We start from the raw sequence: 21,782 nt of genomic DNA, 5'->3' as shown, positions 1-21,782 counted from the left end.
TGGGAAAAAAAAACTAAATAATTACCATAGATTTTTGTTCATGGTTTAAAAATGGTTATAGAAAAATATTGAATGGAGAGAAAATAAACAAAAAGGATCTAACGTTTGTAATGTTCGTCCCGCTTTAAGCATACTGCAAATGTTCCTCATACGTCAGTATCAAACAAGATTATTACATTAACAAGCAATATATTGCTCATTTCGTAATGTCCTATGCATTTTTGAATTCACGATTTTAATTTAAACTTAAAGAAATATAAACTTTTTAATCCTACTATACGCAAAGACTATGAATGATATTATAAACCAATTATACATTGTTGATGTATTTTTGTGTTTTTGTTTTTTTACCAAAAGATGATGAGAAATATTCTTAGCGAAAATGCGAAAATAAATAATTGACGAGTTGTACAACAGAACAACTTTAATGTTTCGAATAATAGTGGCTTCGATGGACAATATAAAGAATGATTTTTTTTTCAAGTTATCAAATCAAAATATTGTTATTCAAATGCCCTTCAATTATGAATAAAATGGCATTAAATGGAACAGAACTGTATTTCGTTGTATTAAATTTACTGTTCGTTTGCATATTTAGCAATGAAACATATATTATATTGATATTTTAGACTACTTAATTATAACATAGGAAAATATAATTACTTTTTATATCGCAATTAATTGACATGAATCGTGTCAATTTTGTTATTTTTTCTGTGTATGCTTGTCATTATATCACGATTATCACAAGCAAATAGAATTTCTGGAATTTTTTAGTAGCGTCGCCATGTTATTTTGCTGATTGCTCTACTTTCAATCAACGAATTGTGATAAAATCGGATACAATATTTTTGCTTCGGTTCTAAGAATCAATATCAAAGAAAAGGTTCGAAAATTGTGCAATAAGAATGCTGTTAAAGCGACGCCAAAATCAATGCAAATAAGCGATGCCAGATAGTAACATAGTAGTGTCATTTTCGTAGATTGGAATTTTTCTCGGAAGCGCTCACTGTGAAAAGCTATTTTTTTTTTGCTCGCCAGACAAAACTTGTTTCCGTAATTCTCCGTTGATAAATTTTAATTTCCGTAGATTTCCGTAAAAAAATCAATTCCCGTAGATTTTGTCTACGGATCCATAGAAAATGTTCGAATCCGTAGATCTACGGAGAATTCCGTAGATCTGACATCGCTGATGCGAATGCATCTAATTTCATCGTACTCTTAATCAATGCTGTCAACTGTTTTTTTTTTTTTTTCAAAAATCTGTATTTGGCGGAAAAATCTATCTGTACAATATCTTTCTCGAAAAATGAAACATCGATTTAGTGCGGAAACTGATTTTGCGACCAAAAAAAGGTAGCTCGACCTGGTTTACCCCTATGGAATCGAACACAAAAACTGAAAATCGGTATTTATCTGTATGAAAATTGAAATATCGGTATTTTGAGAGATCATATCTGTATTCCTGTATCGAGTCCAAAAATCGGTATAAATACCGAGAAATCGGTATAGTTGGCAGCGCTGCTCTTAATGTCAATCTATCGAACAGAGACAGCAGATCTCACTCTAATGGGTTTCGTACACGTAAAATAAAAACTACCTATTCTTTGACTTCTTTTTATTTAATTTGAGTTCTTTTGAATATTTTCCTTTTATTTCGCTCCTTCAATTGTTGTCAAAATACAAAGACCAAAACCACCCAACAGCAAGAGTTTCGTTCAATAAGCTAAAATTAAGTAAAGCGTATCAACCTGAAAATGGGTCAATACGACTCAATTGTAGAGTAAATATAACTCATCTATAAGTGTTTTTTGCACGTGCCTTGCGGAGACTACCTAGAGCCATTTTACCTAAAATTAGGTTACTGACCGGAACCCCCAAATTGGGTGGAATGTACGTAAAATTAGGTTGTTTTGCGGTTCCGTGTATATGAGATGGCTATTGGAGCTTAGATGAACGTATGTGAGATGGCTATTGGAGCTAAGATTACCCAAATATTAGATTTTTTTGTTTCAAACTGACTCGATTGTTACTGTTTGGTACGTTAGTGGAATTAATTCTAAGACTACAAAAGTTCAATGCAACCATTTAGTGCTACTATATCTGAATCTCCTACTAGATTAAAGAAAAATAATGCTTTAGTGATGCCATTTAAATATTTTGACAAGAAGGAATTGTAATATATTTTTAATATAAAGGGATTATTGGAGACGGTTTATACGCTTTCTTGCGTAAGATTCATCAATGGCATTTGGGGGAAATATTACTTCATACCGACTTGTTCTAAAAGACAGCGAATCATTTGAAACGTATCCATCGAAATCTAGTTTGTCCCGATTTATAATAGCAGAACGCTAAATGCGATCCTCGCTGTGCAGGCCCGTGCACAGGGGGGAGGGTTTCATACCCCCCAAGCCCTATGGAAAAATTTTCAACATTAAGTTCCTTGAACAATAGAATACTTATCAAATAAAAGCACAAATAACTTGACAATTCATACTACGACTTTGTTTTACATTGTCAATATTGTGGATGACGCACTTTTCTTCCAAATTGTTCCGACTTCCCCATCTTTTAAACTCCCCTTGAATGATTCCTGCGCACAGGCCTGTCGTTGTGGAAAAACTTCCAGTACAATATTAATATTGTATACGAATGACAGACATTAATTTGTGAGATTACATGCACACTGTGAGTTATAGAATTATTATAGAATCATATACTCTACTAAGTAGAATTTGTAGATAGTAAGATTGCTGCAAAATTTCTTAGTTGTGTCATACTACAAAGCACGATTAGTAGTTGCATCTAGTTTTGTATATATGTTGAAACTTAAAGTACAAATGAATCACATACTCAAACTGGAAAACGAAGAGCACCGATTAGGTAGGTACTGTATAATCTACTCATAATTTAATTATAAAGCACACTATGTACACTTTCAATCACATGCACTGGAGAGAAGTTATTCTAGAACCAAACTTTACATGAATAGATACTTTGCAAAAATGAGATTAAAGCTCGATATAACTTGCTGAATTTTTTGCACAACTACCTGTATATATATAAGAACACGTTGCTTCTCTAAACATTTAACCTGCAAGTACAGCATTGTTCAATCCCTTGTACATAGAACTACACAAAGGCATTCGAATGGCAACTGCCTCTAACTAAAACAATCAATGTACAATACCATTACATGTATGCGTAAATAACGAGCATAGAACTAAGCATTACTAACACAAAGTGAAAACAGAAAAACACATATTCAACTCGTTGTAAAACACGTACACATACTAACAAAAACCAACAACCGATAAGAACGGTAACTATATACTAATTAATTTTGTGTGTTTAACAAATGTGTGTTCTATTATTTCGTTTTATGGTTGTGCTAACGATTCGAAACAAAATAAAACATAATATCTACTAAAAAGTCGCTTTGTTTTCATTACTTATTTGTTTGTCCCTTTTGTGCAGATTTTTGTTTTCATTTGTGTGAGTAATGCAAGTATGTATGTACTAAAATCGCTAGTTCTTTACATTTGCAACGATATACAACTTAGCAATAAATTACAAAAGGTGTTAAGGAATCGAACAAAGAATTGTTTCTTAGATGAATATTCTAGTATGATTTTTGTACATACTGTTGCGCATATCTGCTTTCACCAATAACTTTAATTCAGCACATACGCACCTAATTTGAAATATTTTGCACTATCACACCAGCATTCTGTAAGAACGAATGAGCATTTTTCAATTTTATTTTCTACATCGCTATGCATATATCATTGTGTATCATTTTGGAATGCCTTGTTCAGTGGCGTATCTTGATCACTACATTAGTGTTCAAATACGTCAGAAAAAAACTGAATATGGTTTCTATTATGTAAAAGTAGGTACATTATTTCGAGTTGCTGATTGTTCTTTACGCGTTGCAAGATAATTTTAATTGTGGTTTGTTTACTGTGAATATTCAATAAGGATAGTATATCATTTTGAAAATGATATACTTTTCACTACGTTCAATTTATATATATTAGAAAATTGACCGAAGATTGTAATGTCATTAGTAACAAGTTCTTGAGTGTACCTAGATTAAGGCTATTGAAAAAGTATTCTTGACTATGCAGAACATACCTTATGATCAAAAAAGAACCGGAATTTTATTAAAAAACGCAACATTTCAATTTTTAATAAACTTCTTTATTATCGTCTTCAAAGTACTCTCCTCCTGCGGCAATACATGCATGCCAACGCTTGATCCAATTTTCCATACAAGTTTTATAGGCCGCCGAAGGTATGACCTTTAGTTCACGCAGTGAATTCTCTTTTATGGTCTCTATGGTCTCAAAACGCGTTCCCCACAATGGCAATTTGAGTCTGGGGAAGAGGAAAAAGTCACACGGGGCCATATCTTGAGAGTACGGTGCTTGATTGATGATATTGGTTGAGTTTTTGGCCAAAAACTGCGACGCAACCAACGCTGTGTGAGCCGGCGCATTATCGTGAAATTCAGCCTTTTTGGCACCAGCCGAGAAGCGACGCGTTTCAAACCCAAAACATCAGTTAAAATGTGTTCGGCTGATCCATAAGAGATGCCCAACAACACAGCAATCTCTCTAATCGGTACAGAACGATTTTGCAACACGATTTGCTTCGCCGATTCAATGATTTCTTCAGTAACAGATGTTGTTGGGCGACCAGGGATCTCATCATGTTCCAAGCTTGTACGACCACCTTTGAAGCGTTTATACCACTCGTATGCCTGTGTTTTTCCTAGACACGATTCACCAAAGGCCTGTTCTAACATTTTCAACGTTTCGGAACACTTAAATCCATTTTCAACAAAAAATTTGATGCACGAACGTTGTTCTAAATTTTCATCCATTATAAAAATCGCCACACGAAAATTTTTCAACTTCTTTGTATAGACGCCAAACAAAAACTAATCGTACGATATGCGTCAAAATTTGACAGAATGTGTATAAAAGTGTTGCCAACGTTGAGAGAATAAAAGTTTACCGATTGGACAAGCGCGGGAATTTTAAAATGAAAATTCCGGTTCTTTTTTGATCATAAGGTATTTTATATGTTTGTATTAGGTGAGGTTGCCATCGTGAATTGTGTGCTCAAATGCAACATTCACATTAGTTTTCATTTTCATTTGAATCCGAAATAACTTGTCACTGTTCGATGTGCTTGGCAATCAAGTTTGGTTATATCATAAGACTTTAATAAGGAGAACAACGCCTGACATTTCATCATACTCCATGAATCTTGCTATAAAATGCCACAATATTAATCTCAATCCCTTACTCGCACCAATAGTGGAACATAATTTTATTTATTTCATGGTGAAACTCTAGTTTTTCAATGAGTTCATTATGTATGTGACTTATGTGTCACGTAAGTATTTCATGAAAAATTATGTCGATATAAATTACATACAATACACTTGAAATCGCTAAAAGTAATTCACGTTGGCTAAGTAGTCGATGCGGACTGATTTTGTGTGGCCACACCGCTATGTAGTCATTTTTTCAAGATTTTTGTCCTACTGATACATTCGAAAGGTAAGTGATGTTTTCCTGTAAAAGTTATAGTAATATGTAAAACCACAAACCACAATATTTACGATACATTCAAGGTGCAATACTGCAGTCAGTATTAATCAGAACTAACACATTCAAACAATTTCGTTTCATTTCACACAGATTATCCACCTTCGTCCCCTGAGGAGTATGGCCACTTTTATGGTTCACAGCCACATACTTATACTCTTCCAAGGCGTCCGATGGTGCAAAAATCGCAAGGTATTCAAATGTCACCAACAAATGTAATATCAGCTCGACCACATCATGGCTACGTAGATTATGGTCCGCGGGGCAACGATATGTACTGGACTCTACAAACCCGCCGCAGACCAATTCAAATGGTTCCTTCAGCTTATCGAGATAACACTAACACAACGCAACCAATAGTCAGACCCGTAGAAGAACTTTACTCAACACCAAACAAACTGAAACATAACAAACTGAAAACAACACCAACTGGCTTTGGAGCATATTTTTCACCGATCGCTAAAAATAGTACCACAATAAATTTGAGCGACGAATCCAACGCAAGCCTTAAAATTTCACCAATCGATCCTCGTAACACCGCTTCTTTTCAAACCTCAACACCGTCCAAAACTAACGAAACATCTCTATCATCAAGACCAACGCTCTCCGAGGAACTGCGATATAAACTAAAACTTCAACAAGTAGGAGTTCGTTCCCATGGCGGTTCACCTGTCAGCTCTGGTCGATCAACACCGAAAAACGTTCTGGAAGCCCAGGCACCTCGCGGTCGGCATAGTTGGGCTTCTAACAGCACGGACATTCCACAAACTTGCTCAGATCGTTTGGGAACTCCAAAAACTAGTCTTATGGATTTCAAAAAACTGCTACTCGCTCATGGATCCAAAACTAATGTAGGTTCTGTGAGCAAACTATCCGCTGTAGAGTTACTCAAGAAAACAAAATGTAATAATACACCAGCAACACCAGTGACACCTGTTACTAATACAGCAGCCAACAGCAACTTGAGTATCCTCGATCTTTCTGGCTCTCCGAAGACATTTGCATCCCGGCGAATGATTCGACAAGGTAACTTTGGCACTAACTCTCCTTCAAAGATAGGAAACACCTCAAAGTTTTCTGCTCGGGGAGGATGGCGTTGCAATAATATGCGAAGCGAAGTTATGTCCACCACCATACCCGAGGCACATAGCGAAGAAGACAATTCCAGTCCGAACAATTCCGCCTCGGTCAGTCGCTCACAGTCTCAGAGTCGCAATACCACTCCCACAGCAAGCACAACTGAAGTGAACCCACCAACTGTTGTAGAGGAGGGTGTAATTGAACAGAAAATGTCTAACATTCGGGACAATATATTTTTGCAGGAAGATGAGAACAATTTTATGAAAGGAGAGGTAGCCATTCTAACTCAGAAAATTCACTCACCTGCATTAACTCGGGCTCAACTGCATGCCCAGAGAGCCCAGTTCTTGAGCAGTAACAATCATATCCGATCTGCAACATTTAAAGATGGGCATTATATGGGAATGAGTAGCTTTTCAAGTACACCACCAAAAGTCAACGAGATCATTTACAACGAACCGAGCTCTCACGATGAGCAGGGACGATGTTCACCGAAAGTAGCAGCACCTTCGCTGGAAACAGCGCTTTAAATGCTTGTCTATACATTTCAGAATATAATGCCTATTTTTATTACTACTTTACTATCGAGTCCGTTTGCGGACAGAAGGATTGAAATAGTATGGTAAAGGTAAATCTTAAAAATGTAGAGTATCCAGAAGTGTAATAGCAGACATCCAGAAGCGTAATAGCAGACAAAACATAAAGTATTTTTTCATCAATGGAATAGTTGGATGGAATGTTATTGCCATAATAGTAAACTGCTGTTAATTTCTGGAACAATCTATAAAAACTCATTGCATTTCCAATTTATTTTTATTTCCTCTACAATTTATCTTGTACTATCCTGAAAATCTTACGTTTTATTTTATTGTCAACAAATTTTCAAAAGTCGACTCTAAAGCGTTTGTGTAATCATATCACTTCAACAAATCTCTGAATAAGGTATCTCGCTTTTTATTTTGAAAACTTTGGAGCCTTTATTCAAAAAGATCGACGAACTCGCACTCTGCATAGGTACAGCCTACTTTAGCAAATTCTACTTTAATATTTACTCATTCTTGCTATCGAAGGAGAGGCGTGTCGAATATAGTAAACAACTACAAATTTCAATGCCTTTATACACACTGAATGGTTCTTGCTTGATGGTTCAATACTTATTTATAATTTATTTATAACTAAATAAAATCATACGCAAATAAAAGACAAAGAAAAGTGAGTGTTCGTAACCGAAAAGAATAATCGCTTAATATGTTGGTAAACCTTTATTCTCAACTTATAGTACATTCAAAACTACAAGCAGGCTGAATTAATGAAGCTAGATTTCTAAAAAATGTGTTATTAGGGTCGACCAGAGGCAGCGAATCGGTCGCTTTTTGGAATGAAGAGGCAAATTTATAATGATATTTATAGAAATACAATCCGCATATCCCATATTTCAGCAACTATTGTGCGTCCATATAGTGTAACAAGTTTAGGTTTGAAAGATATCTGCTCTCAAGTGCGTCTGTTCGGTGCAAAATATTAGTTTCCACTATTTATATCAAAATTGTTTTACTTCGTTTTTAGTAGCATTTCGTACCAGTTCCAGCTAATTTATTCAACGTATTCAATAGAAAATCAATCAAAAAGATTTGTTATAAACAAGAATAATTGCTCAATATGGTCCGAAACAGTCCTTTCTCGAAGAGAGAATCTTCATAACTACTGATTGTAGTGTGTGTTTAACCTATCCTAAGCCCCACTGTCTGATAGTAGTGAACAGATAGAATGATTACATGTGTTTGGTTTATACATGCAAATGCATTTAATCCTGGAATCAGGTAGGTGTTATCTAAATCGAATTCCGATTACCTATTTCTTCGTATACAGAGTAAATCGTGTACCCCGCCTCAATGCGATTTTTGTTTCAAATGGATGCTTTCTATATCTTACAAATGACATGCAATCGACACATATTCAGTTTATGTTCCTCACTTTTATGTATACAATTCACATGTTTCGATCTTACTAAAACTTTATCCAAATCGTATCCAAACCTTTGGCCTTTCTGTTTCAACAGACTTCGCAGCCGATTCTTAGCGTACAGAATAATTGCATGGCTACACTCTTAGAAAAAACGAAATTTACGCTTGACGTAAATTCAAGTATGTCGTAATTTCTTCGGTGATGACACAATATTACATCTACTAACATGTAAATATAAATTTTGCGTCTGTATCGATGTGAGTTCCAGCTAAAACAACTGTGATGGTAATGATATGACTTATCTTTAAATGCTTTGTATTGTGAATGTAAGTGAATCGCGACGCTCCTTTTATGTGCATCTATAAAGATGTAACATTTTTTAAATGTGTAGTACTATGGATCCTACTGACACTAAGAATCCAAATATCAAATCAATATAGGTCGGGTAAATTAGAGCCAATCTAAAACCACAATGAAGGATTTAAAAACATTTCAGCAATGGGATATAGAGCTGAAATACTTGACTTATTTGAAGGATTTTCAATTGTTTTCGCAAATACATAATTGTTATTACATACAACCAATTCACACCCTCTCAATCTGCTACTAACATTACACACACGAGGATGAATAAGATAGGAACTTATGAGCACTTATTTGTCTCACCTTTTGATGAGTATGGCTTCTGATTGTCGCATTACAAAATTCAGGAATTACAGTATTACAATTATTACAATTTTCCATTGTTTTATCACATCTACCACGTTTCAGTATGATCGTTCTACGGGAATTTTTTAACTGAGGATAACGCGTGTGAATGAGATTTCCGAAATCATGGAAAATTGTCAATTTTGTAACTTTGGGAAATGCTCCTTTAACGCTCTTTATCACCAGAGTTGGGGAAAATACCGATTTCGTTACGGCATGGTTTACGTAGTTTCAACATATATTCTCGTTTGATGCATCCCGTGTTCGATTCGCAACCGGTAGTTTGATTCGAAATAAAATGAATACACTGAAGTCTTTTTTTATGCGAATTTACGTACCGCATAAAAAAAAAACCGCATAACTCTGAAAATTCGCATAAAAAAAAACCGCATAACTCTGAAAATTCGCATAAAAAAAACCGCATAACTCTGAAACTTCGCATAAAAAAAGACCGCAGAAGGGCAAACCGCATAACTCTGAAAATTCGCATAAAAAAAAACCGCGTAACTCTGAAACTTCGCATAAAAAAAAACCGCATAACTCTGAAAATTCGCATAAAAAAAGTCGCGTAAAAAAAAACCGCATAAAAAAAGACCGCATAAAAAAAGACCTCAGTGTACTATATTAAGAGAAATAAATGCTACACACCTAAAAAAACCCTGTTATTTTACATCTTATCAAATGCACATAAATGGAGCGTCGCAGTTCACGCAAATTTACGTCGAAGAACATTTAATATTGTGTCTAAAACTCCATGCATGAAATTCGTTGAAATAAAAAAAGAATACTGATAGCAACCGCCGCGACTTGAACCGAGAATCATTGGATCGCAAGTACGTCTGTTAATCGACTGAGCCACAGAAGCATGCATCTGCTTGGCTGGTAAAAGGTGCTTTTAAATTAAATTTATACAGTCGAACCTGCTAGCAGAATGCAAGTTACAGTCGAAACCAGTAAAATTCAAGCTATTCTAACATTAAGTCATTACAAATAAAATTTTCCGTCATTTGACAAATTAGGTCTTTATGAATTACATCGTATGAGGAATTAAGTCGCCTGTAAAATACAAAATGTTTTAGATTGTAGATGCATGAAGTTTGGATCGTAATCACATTGATTTTGTCAATTTGACAGCATTCACAGCACAAATGTCTAAAACAAGTTAGCTTTTTTTCAAGTGCACGGTAATACCGGTCCCCAATTTTAGTTTCCGGGAACACTGGAAGAAGTAGTCGAAAACTCCATGTTTTCTGAGAGATGGCTTAACGAATTTCACAGAATTATATTCAAATGGAAGTTTCTATAGTCTCATCAACTACTATGGAACTTACTCTGAATTCGAATTGCTGTTCCGGAAATATGGGGTGATGACGAAACCATATTCTAAAATTTCGCAATATCTAAAAATATACGATAAGAATACGCATACAACTTTTGACAACTCGAAAATTTTGATCAGGTTCCGTATAAATATTCTTGCTGTTCTCAACTTCTCTCCCTCAATTTCACCACTGAAAAGCGAGCAAAAAGAAAATGGTTCCACCAAAGATTGTTTTGCAACCCCAAAAAAATGGCGCCCGGAGCAAGTGCCCTCTGAACTTATTGCCAGTGCCAACCGGTTCCCGGGGTCTTTTGAAAAAAAATAGAGACCATACATCTAAGCATGTAACCAATTCTTAGAACTGATCAGTGATACTGATTTCTCCAATAATTGAAAAACACCAGCAGCCCTTTCTAATAAAAGTGAAAACATCTATTCGAAAAAAAATTTGTCTTGATGGTAACTCAAGCTATCTTGGGACACAACCAGTCAGCCTTTCGCTAAATTCTTAGTTATCTTTTATACTAAAATGATGGATAAATTAAAGTTTGCATCAATGAGTTATTCCACAATTGCAACCATATCATTTCCTCATATTGTTTATAAAACATCGTAATACTTTATTCTCTCGCAATTTCGTAGATCATAATAAAGGAGATCTATAGTTGAAAGGTCATGGTATTTACAAACAAATAATATTCATTGAAGTTTTTGAGCTTTTTCTGGTGTAATACTGAATTCATGATTTGAATTCTATTCCTTTAGCTACGCATTGTCGGCGAACCATAGCTAAATGACGTTGAATAGATGCTGCGAAGGGAAAAGAAGAAAGGATGTGAGGAAGGTGTGTATTCCAAGACACGATACGATTCAAAACCACTTGTGCACACAATTGATGGCTAGAAGGAGAAAAAATGTGTTTGTACCGGGGAAAAAAGTGAAAAATAAACAAAAATATTTCCATTTAGTTCAATCATGCGACGCTTTATTAGAATAATGAGCAACATTAGTTTGCTTCTGTTTCCCTTCTGTGCATGTTTTCTCGCGACCTCCACCATAGCCATGCTAGATGTGCATCAAAAATCTTCATCATAGCTTTTTTAGAAAACTATGTACGTACCTTGTCACTGGCATATTCATTAGGCGTGTTGGTAATTTCCGGAACCATCCCATCGCGGGAAGAAAGTAAGATTGTCCACTCCGTCTAGCGATGTTATTCATTCATAATCAGACATCACAGCAAAGCAGACTTTCTCACTATAAACAATATTTTTATATCCCTGTAGTTATTTCCGATAAAGAGTTATTGTTTATCAAGAGTAGTGTGTAACACAAAGCAATGAATATTGCCGACCTGATTCCAATCGATCTGAGTAACGATCGCGACTATGCGACGACAAGTAATTCTTCCTTGGACGTGGAGGTAGACAGTAGCAGTGAGCAACGAACTGCGACTGTCCACCAAGCCCAAATGGAGCAAAGAATGGTACCGACAACGAGTTTAGTGGAAAATAGTGACAAGAACGGAACACGTGTTTTGCGATCTTCTAGTCGAGTACAGTGTGCGACAAAGGAACCAGATAACATAATAAAATTTCCGCCTCTTCACCCGTCCCAATCTAATCCGTTGGTACAGATTTCTTCAAGCGAAAGTGGTTCCTCAGTACTAACAATTAGTTATGGAGAAATTGGGGTAACACTTCGTGATCAAATTGATCCGCATATTGGATACAACAGTGGCGAGTTTAATGTTAATCAATTCGGCAAAGTACAAGAGACACCGTCTGTTACTTACGGACAAACCACCAGTTTCTCAGGATCTAGTACGTCTCTGAAACCGGCAGATACAGTTGAAAATGTTGAGTCCTTCGATAACAGTGCCTGGAGGAAGCGCGCGCTCGAGATAGAGAAGGGTATGTATTGTTCATTCGTGATGAAGTTGAACTTGTTACAAATTGTTTAGTATTTCACTTTATTGATAGTATATTCTTGAGATGAATTAATACCTAAGCATTCGTCTAAACATTTGTAATCATTCAACTTCAGGTAAAATTTCTAACGAAAGTGAGGTAAAATTTCTCAATTAAAAAGCGTTTGTTAAACGATTTACTGGGTGTTGAGTTAAGTAGACAAAAAATGTTCAATGAGGAACGTTCGTAAAATGATATTTTCTTGGAGTCTTACTTTACTATGAGTCATCTTTAAAAAATCAGCCTTCTTCAAGAGCTTTTGATTGTGAATATACTTAAGTTATACTTAAGAGGGCCTGGCAACAATTTCAAAAAATCGATATTTTTTTTTAATATAACTAATGATGTCATCAGTAATATTAGGCAATTTTCATAAATTCATGTATTGCAGATTAAATGTGAGTCTAAATTACTAATTTCTTTTGTGTTCAAACTTCAAACGCGTTTTTCTCGAAACCATGTTTTCTTTTATTTGTGTGCTGGATTAGAAAAATCTACTCTACAGGTTGACTTGAAATTTCTACACACTTATTTATAGAAATAACTTGAGGTATCACCGATATCGTTTTGCCTTCCTCCATAGAAATGCAATAGAATTGAAGAAAAAAACCTGTCTCAATCCACCTAGTGGTGTAATGATGTATTTCTCATATCAATCATATTTAATACTGTGCTATTCTTCACAATGAATTTTCTTCGATTTTTGACAGAATAATCAGGATCGGTTTGTTTGGCCATCTACTGATAATGACTACCGATTGGAGTAGTTTTGAGGCCGATTTAGAAAATTGTTTACGTTTCTTTTTATTTCACCCCTTTAAGTTATGGTATAAAAAACAGTTTACCCTATAATTCCGGATGTCGGATCCGGATGAGATTCAGGATTTTTCATTTAAACCTTCGTTTGTGAAAATCGGTCAAACCATCGCTGAGAAAAATTAAGTGAGATCCATTTGTGAAAATATGACGACTATTTCCGGTGCCTTCGGAATCGGAAACCAGGAACCAGGATAACCAAAATCAGTTTGTTTTGCCGTCTACTGATAATGACTATTGAACGGAATAGTTTTAAGGCCAGTTTAGAAAAAAATACGTGTTTTGCCTTTCTCATATAGAAAGGTTATGCAATCACTTAAAAAACCGACTAGTGAAGTGTCATATACCATTCGACTCAGTTCATCGAGTTGAGCAATGTCTGTGTGTGCGTGTGTGTGTGTATATGTCAAATAATCTCACTAAGTTTGATGGAGATGGCTGAACCGATTTTCACAAACTTAGATTCAAATGAAAAGTCTTGTAGTCCCATATAAAATTCCTGAATATCATTTGAATCCGACTTCCGGTTCTGGAATTATGGTGTGCAAAAAAATTGTGAAAATTAGTGCCGATTTTCACAAACTTGGGTTCAAATGAAAGGTCTTGTAGTCCCATACAAAATTCCTGAATATTGTTTCGATCCGACCTCCGGTTCCGGAGTTATGGGGTAAAATGTGCAAAAAAAATGAAAATTTGTTTGCTAGCTTTTCTCATAGATGGCGACACCGATTTTCATAAACTTAGGTTCAAATGAAAGGTCCTGTGGTCCCATACGTAATTCCTGAATTTCATCTGGATTCGACTTCCGGATCCGGAAATATAAGGTAAAGTGTGATAAAAATTGTATACCATCACTGAAAAGAGCGAAAAACCGTAAAAAGTTTTCTAAATCGACCTCAAATCTTCTCCAATTATTAGTTTTTATCAGGAGATGGTCAAACAAACCGATTTCGGTTATTCTTTTTAGGAATCGAAGAAAATTATTTTGAAAAATATCACAGTATTATATATGATGGTATGATTGATATGAGAAAGGCATCATTACACCACTAGGTGGATTAAAACAGGTTTTTTTATAAGGTTCCGGAAGTTCCGGAAATAGTGGTCATATATACCAAAATGGATCTCACTAACTTTTCTCAGCGATGGTTTGACCGATTTCCACAAACTTAGATTCAAATGAAAGGTCTTCCGGTCCCATACGGAATTTCTGAATTTCATCCGATTCCGGAGTTATACGGTAAAGTGTGTTGAATATTGTACACCATCACTTAAACTGGCGGAACAAAACCCGTAAAAAAGGTTATGGTTCTCCCAAAATTACTGCATATTGTCGGATACAACAAACATTTAAATCGTCATTTAGAGTGCGATGGCAAAATTGCATAAAATTTTCAAAATTTGAATAAAAACTAGTAGAGTTTGTACGTCATGTTAGTTTTTTGCCGTACGAACCGACTTCGATTATACCGGTTCTCGGGTTCCGGTGCCGGAAGTGCATATAATAGTGAACCCACTTCGTTTTCTCAAGGATGACCTACGCGAGCAAAGCACTGTTTCATTCTGTATGAAGATGTTTTGTATAAGATCATAAGACGATCCATTTAAATCTAAGTTTGTCTGATTTTTACGTTTACGAGATCTCTGAGAAAAGTGAGTAAGTAATTTGAAGTTGGAATTTTTACACCGATCATCCTATAAATCAGGAACCGGAGTTCGGATCCAAGTGAAACTTAAAAGTTCTGTGAAGGGCTATTAGACCATTCAATTGAATCTAACCTTTCTGTATAAGAAAGACAAAACCAACATTCGAACAGAGTCTCAGAGACCCATATATACCAGAGAGACCCATTATATACCATTCGATGAAATCGGAAAATGTCTGTGTATATGTGTGTATGTACGTGTGTGTACCTTTCAACGAATTTTGTTACCGATGGCTGAATCAATTTTTCAACAAATTTAAGCTCATTTGAAAGCTACTACTGGGCCATTGATCAAATTCGGAGATCAAATGGCTGTGACAGCTGGTTCAGGAGATATAATAGTATAAGTGTCGTAATTAAAAAAACGCGCTTTCCTCTCCGCTCAATTTTCTCGTAAATAGCTGAACCGGGTTCAACAAAGCTAGGCTCTACTACTACTATTGGTTCGATTAAAGGTTAATTGAAGTTCAAACAGCTGTCACTTACGATTCCGGTGATGTAATGGTATAAGTGACGTAAACGTCGAAACGCATTAACGCTCAATTATCTGGGATATGGATTAACTCGAAGATCTTATGGCTGACACATCACGTTTCGGAGATATAATCGTATAAGTGATTTTTAAACGTTGAAAAAAATCATCATTTTTCCGATGTTCTCCAGAATTATCGTTCAACAAAATAAATTCAAATGTTTTGCATGATAAGCAGCATCATTCGAACAATATATTTTAATTTTTTCGTGGAAAAATATTGAGAAATAAGTCGATAAAGAGATATTTTTGAGGACGCTTCTTAAAAATCATGATTTGCGGTGCCCACTGTACAGGCGCGTATACAGGGGGGTGTTTTAGGGGTTCAAACCCCCTCCGAAACTCAAAAAAGTATGATATTATGTAAACTCTTTTTTTCAAATAAGTAAAAAATAAAATGAATAATTTTCAACAAACGACTCCACAATAAAAAAAATTTCAAATAATTATATAAAAAGTTCCATTTGTATGAAAATTGATCAACATGTTCTGAAACACCCCCCGAAATTTTTTTCTGGGTACGCGCCTGCCACTGTATTTTAGCGCGACTGATCAGGAGTGAACAAATGAACGCAACATAGTTTTTCTAGACCCCAACGTTTCTGTTTGATTTTTTTTAATTTTTGGTGGTTGTTCAAAGTAAAAACTACGATTTTTCACAAAAAAATAAGCCATTTTGTAGCTGTTAAACCTTCCCAAAGTAACAAACAATGAAAAGAAAAACGTTGGGGGTAGTTTTTTTATATGTAGAAAATGTGTGCAAAATTTGAAAACAAATTGGTGCAGTAGTTTTTGAATGACGATGGACACGGACTTTCAAAACCTGCTTTCGAGAAAAATGCGTTTAAAGTTTTTGTATATAAAATTAATAGTAATAATTAATTACTTCAGGGAGCCCATAGGGTCTAATATTTTAAAAAAATCATATTTTTTCTTTCATAATTTGTTATAATGAAACATTTCAAGAATGTTTTATCAAGTTTTGAAGTCAATTGTTTTACTATAAGACAATATAAAGAAAATAATAAATGATTTTTCAAAAGTGTTAGACCTACCCGCCCCTTAATGAGACTGTGTCGATGAAAGAAAACGGCATTATCACACCAATAGGTGGATTAAGAATAGGTTTTAATTCATAGAATAGAAGAGTTATACAATCTTTCCTAGACTTCACTAGTCCAATAATTGTTCTAATTTCAAAGCAGGGTATAAACGATATAAAAATTGTTCTAATTTCACTAACGGAGTTACTAGGGATTTTTTTAGTCATTTCCTTGACTCTTGAATATAAACAAAAATGTATGTTTGGGCATCCACATACAAGAGATACAAATTGACCACCTCTGGCGTTTCTGTTAATTCCAAGTTTGTAGAGATCGGTGTAGTCATCTTTAAGAAAGTTGAGTGTTTTTTCATGTAGAACAGTTTCACGATTTGGCGAAGGCAAATTTTCGCAAATTCACGTTACTATACGTGTTAAGCTTATGTTACATATCAATGGTCAAAACAATAATGTGTCAATTTGATTTGATAATATTATTTTGAGTTTTTGATTGCAGACTACAAAAAATCAGCATGCGATAGAGAAAGAACGCGAATGCGAGACATGAATCGAGCTTTTGATTTACTGCGTTCGAAGCTTCCTCACGCCAAACCATCGGGAAAGAAATATTCAAAAATTGAATGTTTAAGGTAGGTGGAATTGGTAACAGCGTTTAATTTTTTTTCTATCACTATAACAAACAGTATCATTCTGCTCATGCTATGGTCATTGGTATTAAAAATGTTATGCTATCTAGATGCTTTGCAAGTTTCCGATAACTTTTCAAATATCGATAAAATTGTCTCATTTTGTACCGGTTATGGCTAGCTTATTTTCCTTTATGTATCTAATAGAATAGCAAGAACTTTGAAGTAGTCGATAAAAAAATATAGTATAACATATATGATATTTGATTTCAAAAAGGATGTCATCTGTTAACTTTAAATATGTTTTCCAGGCTGGCAATTCAATATATTCGGCACCTTCAACGAGAACTACAATACCCAACAACACCGTCTCCTCAGAATGTTGAATATTACTATGATACACCTATGCACAATCAGCCGCCACCTCCTCCTATCACAAATTCGACAATTTTACACATGGACCAAAACAATAATTCGCTATGTCATACAGAGGCTTCTCAGCATAGTACACAATGGTTTATTACCAGCAATGCCGATGGATACAGTTACTATTATTTGCCCTAGCTCAAATAAAGTTATTCTCATTCCATTTTTCTGTAAACTGCCATAAGATGGTTAGTTAATGCAGTATTAGAGGTTTCCATATCAGTCCGAATTTCCAGTGTTCCATCCTCATGCAGCTTGAATACCTTTTTGATGACCTTGACGGCGGGATCCTTTGCAAAAGACATGCGACTGATAGATTTTGATTCCAACTCCAATCCATTTTCATGTGCCAAACCTTCTTCCAATACAGTAAGACCAAAATTGTGAGAAACCATGAAAGCAAGATGTTTTGTTCCGGGTTGTATGCGTAAGAATCCTGTTTCTAGATGCATAGGGGCACCAGACACCGGGTTCCGGGAGCGAGCTTCATAGTTCAATAGTGGTTGTCCAAGGGATTCAAATTTCAGCACTTCATTGTAGTTGAAATCCTTAATCGTAGGGAAATGTCCTTTAGCGGTTACCGATTCCCAAGAGCCAATCAACCACTGAATTGGTTTAAGTGCTTCGTGAATTTTGGCCATTTTTATCTGGAATTAAAATTATATATATAGGGCTATTATACCAATAGTCATCTCGACTCGACTTTTAATCAACGAATTGTAATAAAATCGGATACAATATCTAGGCTTCGGGGATGTACGTTATTTAGCCGTATTAACGAACAGGCCGAAGTTTATTTGGTATAATTTCGTTTGGCATAAATTAGTTTGGCATGAAATAAAAAGACATACTGTTTCATTTGGCATAATTTCAATTGTGCATATTTCGTTGAATCGCTATCTCTTGGCCCTGCATAAGAAAGTCGCATTTTTTATTTATTGTCTAGTTTTTATATCACGACGAGGACAAGGCAACCTCGGTGGTACCAGTCCAAGTCGTCCAATCACTAATCGGAAGATATTACCTTTAGCAAGAAAACCTGTAATAAACGTATTTTTGATCTTTTGTGTTTTAACTTTTTCTGGTGTATTTATTTTTTTATTTAAAAGATATTTTTTATTCAGGCCTTTTTGCGTACAAACTTTACGTGGCCGATTGAGCTGAGTATTTAGATAATATTTTTTTGTATTGGATCTCGTTGTCACCCTTTTCTAGGGGGAGAGTAGCTTCCGTTTCCCTCCTGCGAGGATTGAGGGTCAGTTTGTTCGTGGTTCGTCTCCGTCATCCATTGCCGTATCGATGGTATTGTTGTCGATTTCCGTCTTCTTTTCGTTGCTGGTTGCTGTAGATGCGCCTTGTTGTACATTGTTTGCAGTTGCTGGTTGGTTGGATGGTAAGTTGTTAACTGCAGCTGGTGTACTTTGTTCTATAGGGGATACGTTGGATGGTTTCATTGAAGAGGATGCTTCACTGTTGTTGGTGACTGTCACAGATGTACTGGGGTTGGTGTGAAGTAAGTACCGTTGTCCTTTGGTGTAGTTGTCTCCTTGTCCAGTTTATCACATGGCTTACCGTAGTGAACAGCTACGATGGCCATCTGATTGTCATAGGTAACAAGTGATTTGCACGGGATTCTTGTATCCTGACCGAAAGTTATATAAGAAGGTATAGACCTCTTCAAGCGCATGCGTAACAAACGTACGCCATTTAGAATACCGTGGAAAAAGTTCTTCCACTTTTCTTTTTCGATAGAGAGAATCTCTCCGTATTGGGACATAGTTTTACGAATATAAGGATCGATGACGCTTGAGGGAAGATCATGCACACGCACTTCTATAGCACTATCTTCCATATACCTATACTGGAATGTTGTACCTAATGTTTTCGTGCTCCACATAGTGCACATTGTTATTGTCTTTTGCGAATTGAATTGCATCCAACTCTTTATAAAACTGGATGTAAACAACATTATTCATCATATTGCATTGAAGTAAATGCACACGTTTAATGTCAAGATGCATTTGCTTCATAAGCAAACCTTCAAGTTCTCGTATCGAAGGTCAAATTTTGCACTGCTTGAAGTCAACAATAATTGTATTCTTTCGTGTCGGCGGTAGCTTTTGTTCGTTTGGTTCACTCATTCCGAGGTCGGTCTATTGTTCACTACACAATACTGTACTCGGTTTCTTCCGTCCCGAACGTAAGCGGTTTTGTTTTATCGACTGACTTGGATGAAATGTGAAAGCGTACTGATGTATTCATTCATTTCATCGTTTCAAAGCACTCCCGACTAGAAAAGACAATTCCTTTTATTTTTAATTGATTACGGAAACAAGATGCGATGAGTCCGCAAGAAAAATCACGCAATTAGAACAAATCGAATATCTGCAAAAAATATATGCACAATTGAAATTATGTCAAATGAAACAATATACCTTTTTGTTTTATACCAAATAGCATTATATCAAACAAATTTAAGCCAAACAAAAGTTATGCCTAACGAGTTTATACTAAACAAACTTCGACCAATCAAACTTTAGCCAAATAACGTACACCCTTGCCGCAATACCGCAGAATAGTTCGAAATTGTTTTTATACTGCGTTATAGCGACGCAAAATATCGTAGCGAACGCACCAATTTTTAACAGATCGGCTGAAAAGTTCGTATCGTTTCTATGAGAGGGCGCCACTAGAATTAAATCCATACCATTTTCAGTTAGTACCAACCTTCAAAAGATACGTGTATAAATTTGACAGCTGTCTGATTATTAGTTTGTGAGATATTGCTTTTTGAGTGAAGCTACTTTTGTTATTGTGAAAAAAAAATGGAAAAAAAGGAATTTCGTGTGTTGATGAAACACTACTTTTTGATGAAAAAAAGTGCCGCCGATACCAAAAAATGGCTTGATGAGTGTTATCCAGACTCTGCACCGGGCGAAGCAACAATTCGTAAGTGGTTTGCAAAATTTCGTACTGGTCGTATGAGCACCGAAGACGATGAACGCAGTGGACGTCCAAAACAGGCTGGTACCGATGAAAACGTGAAAAAAATCCACAAAATGATTTTCAATGACCGTAAAGTGAAGTTGATCGAGAAAGCTGACACCCTAAAGATATCAAAGGAACGTGTTGGACATATTATTCACGAATATTTGGATATGAGAAAGCTTTGTGCAAAATGGGTGCCGCGTGAGCTCACAATCGATCAAAAACAACAACGAAAAACCATGCTGAAATTGAACGAATTGGGCTTCGAATTGCTCCCTCATCCACCGTATTCTCCAGATTTGGCCCCCAGTGACTTTTTCCTGTTCTCAGACCTCAAGAGAATGCTCGCTGGTAAAAAATTTAGAAGCAATGAAAAGGTAATCGCTGAAACTTAGGCCTATTTTGAGGCAAAGGACAAATTGTACTACAAAAATGGTATCGAAAAGTTGGAAGATCGCTATAATCGCTGTATCGCCTCTGATGGCAATTATGTTGAATAATAAAAACGAATTTTGGCAAAAAAATGTGTGTTTCTATTAAACGATACGAACTTTTCAGCCGAACTGTTATCTTACTCTTGAAGTCAATCTATCGAACAGAGACAGATAATGATTTCCGTATATGAGATGACTACTGGAGCTGAGATGAATGGAATACCGTTACCCTATATGCAGCAGTTCCTTCAGAAAAAGATATGCGACCTCAGAAATTCGTAGTTCGGCGTGGAGAAATATTTGACCCGTTTTTTTTTCATTTTTTTTCTGTGAATATGGTGATTCTACATCTCACCCATCAGGTCCCAAACGACACATCCTCACTGTAGGTAATGAACGGGTAAGCAAACAAATAAAAGCATTCTAATGGGAAAAGTATTTTGAGTATAATTCAAAGAATTCGCCTTCTAGAGAAAAACTTGTTTCTTTCTCATCTGTAATTGCATGTCGACACTAGTGAGTA

General features: G+C 35.6%; 3 protein-coding genes across 7 annotated transcripts in view; 2 read left to right on the top strand and 1 right to left on the bottom strand.

Annotated features, from left to right (window-relative positions):
• Window positions 1-8,137, top strand: part of LOC131440507 (mucin-2) — a 73,479-nt gene extending 65,342 nt beyond the window's left edge. For all 3 annotated transcript variants that reach the window (XM_058611837.1, XM_058611839.1, XM_058611838.1), the window contains exon 6: window positions 5,718-8,137. In XM_058611837.1, coding sequence (XP_058467820.1) covers window positions 5,718-7,234 — 1,517 coding nt within the window. In that variant the 3' untranslated portion in view covers window positions 7,235-8,137. The remainder of the gene's footprint in view (window positions 1-5,717) is intronic.
• Window positions 8,138-11,709: 3,572 nt separating this feature from the next.
• LOC131440511 (uncharacterized) lies at window positions 11,710-18,012 on the top strand. The gene is made up of 4 exons (XM_058611849.1): window positions 11,710-11,883; window positions 11,985-12,611; window positions 17,282-17,414; window positions 17,723-18,012. Exons 2-4 carry the CDS (start codon window positions 12,038-12,040, stop codon window positions 17,973-17,975), a joined length of 960 nt encoding a protein of 319 aa, XP_058467832.1. The 5' UTR covers window positions 11,710-11,883; window positions 11,985-12,037; the 3' UTR covers window positions 17,976-18,012.
• Window positions 17,715-21,782, bottom strand: part of LOC131440514 (peroxynitrite isomerase THAP4-like) — a 59,789-nt gene continuing 55,721 nt past the window's right edge. For all 3 annotated transcript variants that reach the window (XM_058611858.1, XM_058611857.1, XM_058611855.1), the window contains exon 2: window positions 17,715-18,484. In XM_058611858.1, coding sequence (XP_058467841.1) covers window positions 17,993-18,478 — 486 coding nt within the window. In that variant the 5' untranslated portion in view covers window positions 18,479-18,484 and the 3' untranslated portion in view covers window positions 17,715-17,992. The remainder of the gene's footprint in view (window positions 18,485-21,782) is intronic.

The sequence above is a fragment of the Malaya genurostris genome, chromosome 1 (genome assembly GCF_030247185.1).
Source record: "Malaya genurostris strain Urasoe2022 chromosome 1, Malgen_1.1, whole genome shotgun sequence".
In the NCBI taxonomy this organism is placed as follows: Eukaryota; Metazoa; Arthropoda; class Insecta; order Diptera; family Culicidae; genus Malaya; species Malaya genurostris.
This window is presented reverse-complemented; position numbering and strand designations above follow the sequence as displayed.

Excerpts from the sequence above, each read along its gene's own strand:
- LOC131440511 (XM_058611849.1), top strand. The coding sequence starts at position 12,038 with ATGAATATTGCCGACCTGATTCCAATCGATCTGAGTAACGATCGCGAC. Across the intron at positions 12,612-17,281 it reads CGCGCTCGAGATAGAGAAGG|ACTACAAAAAATCAGCATGC; the intron begins GTATGTATTGTT and ends TTTTGATTGCAG. Across the intron at positions 17,415-17,722 it reads TCAAAAATTGAATGTTTAAG|GCTGGCAATTCAATATATTC; the intron begins GTAGGTGGAATT and ends TATGTTTTCCAG.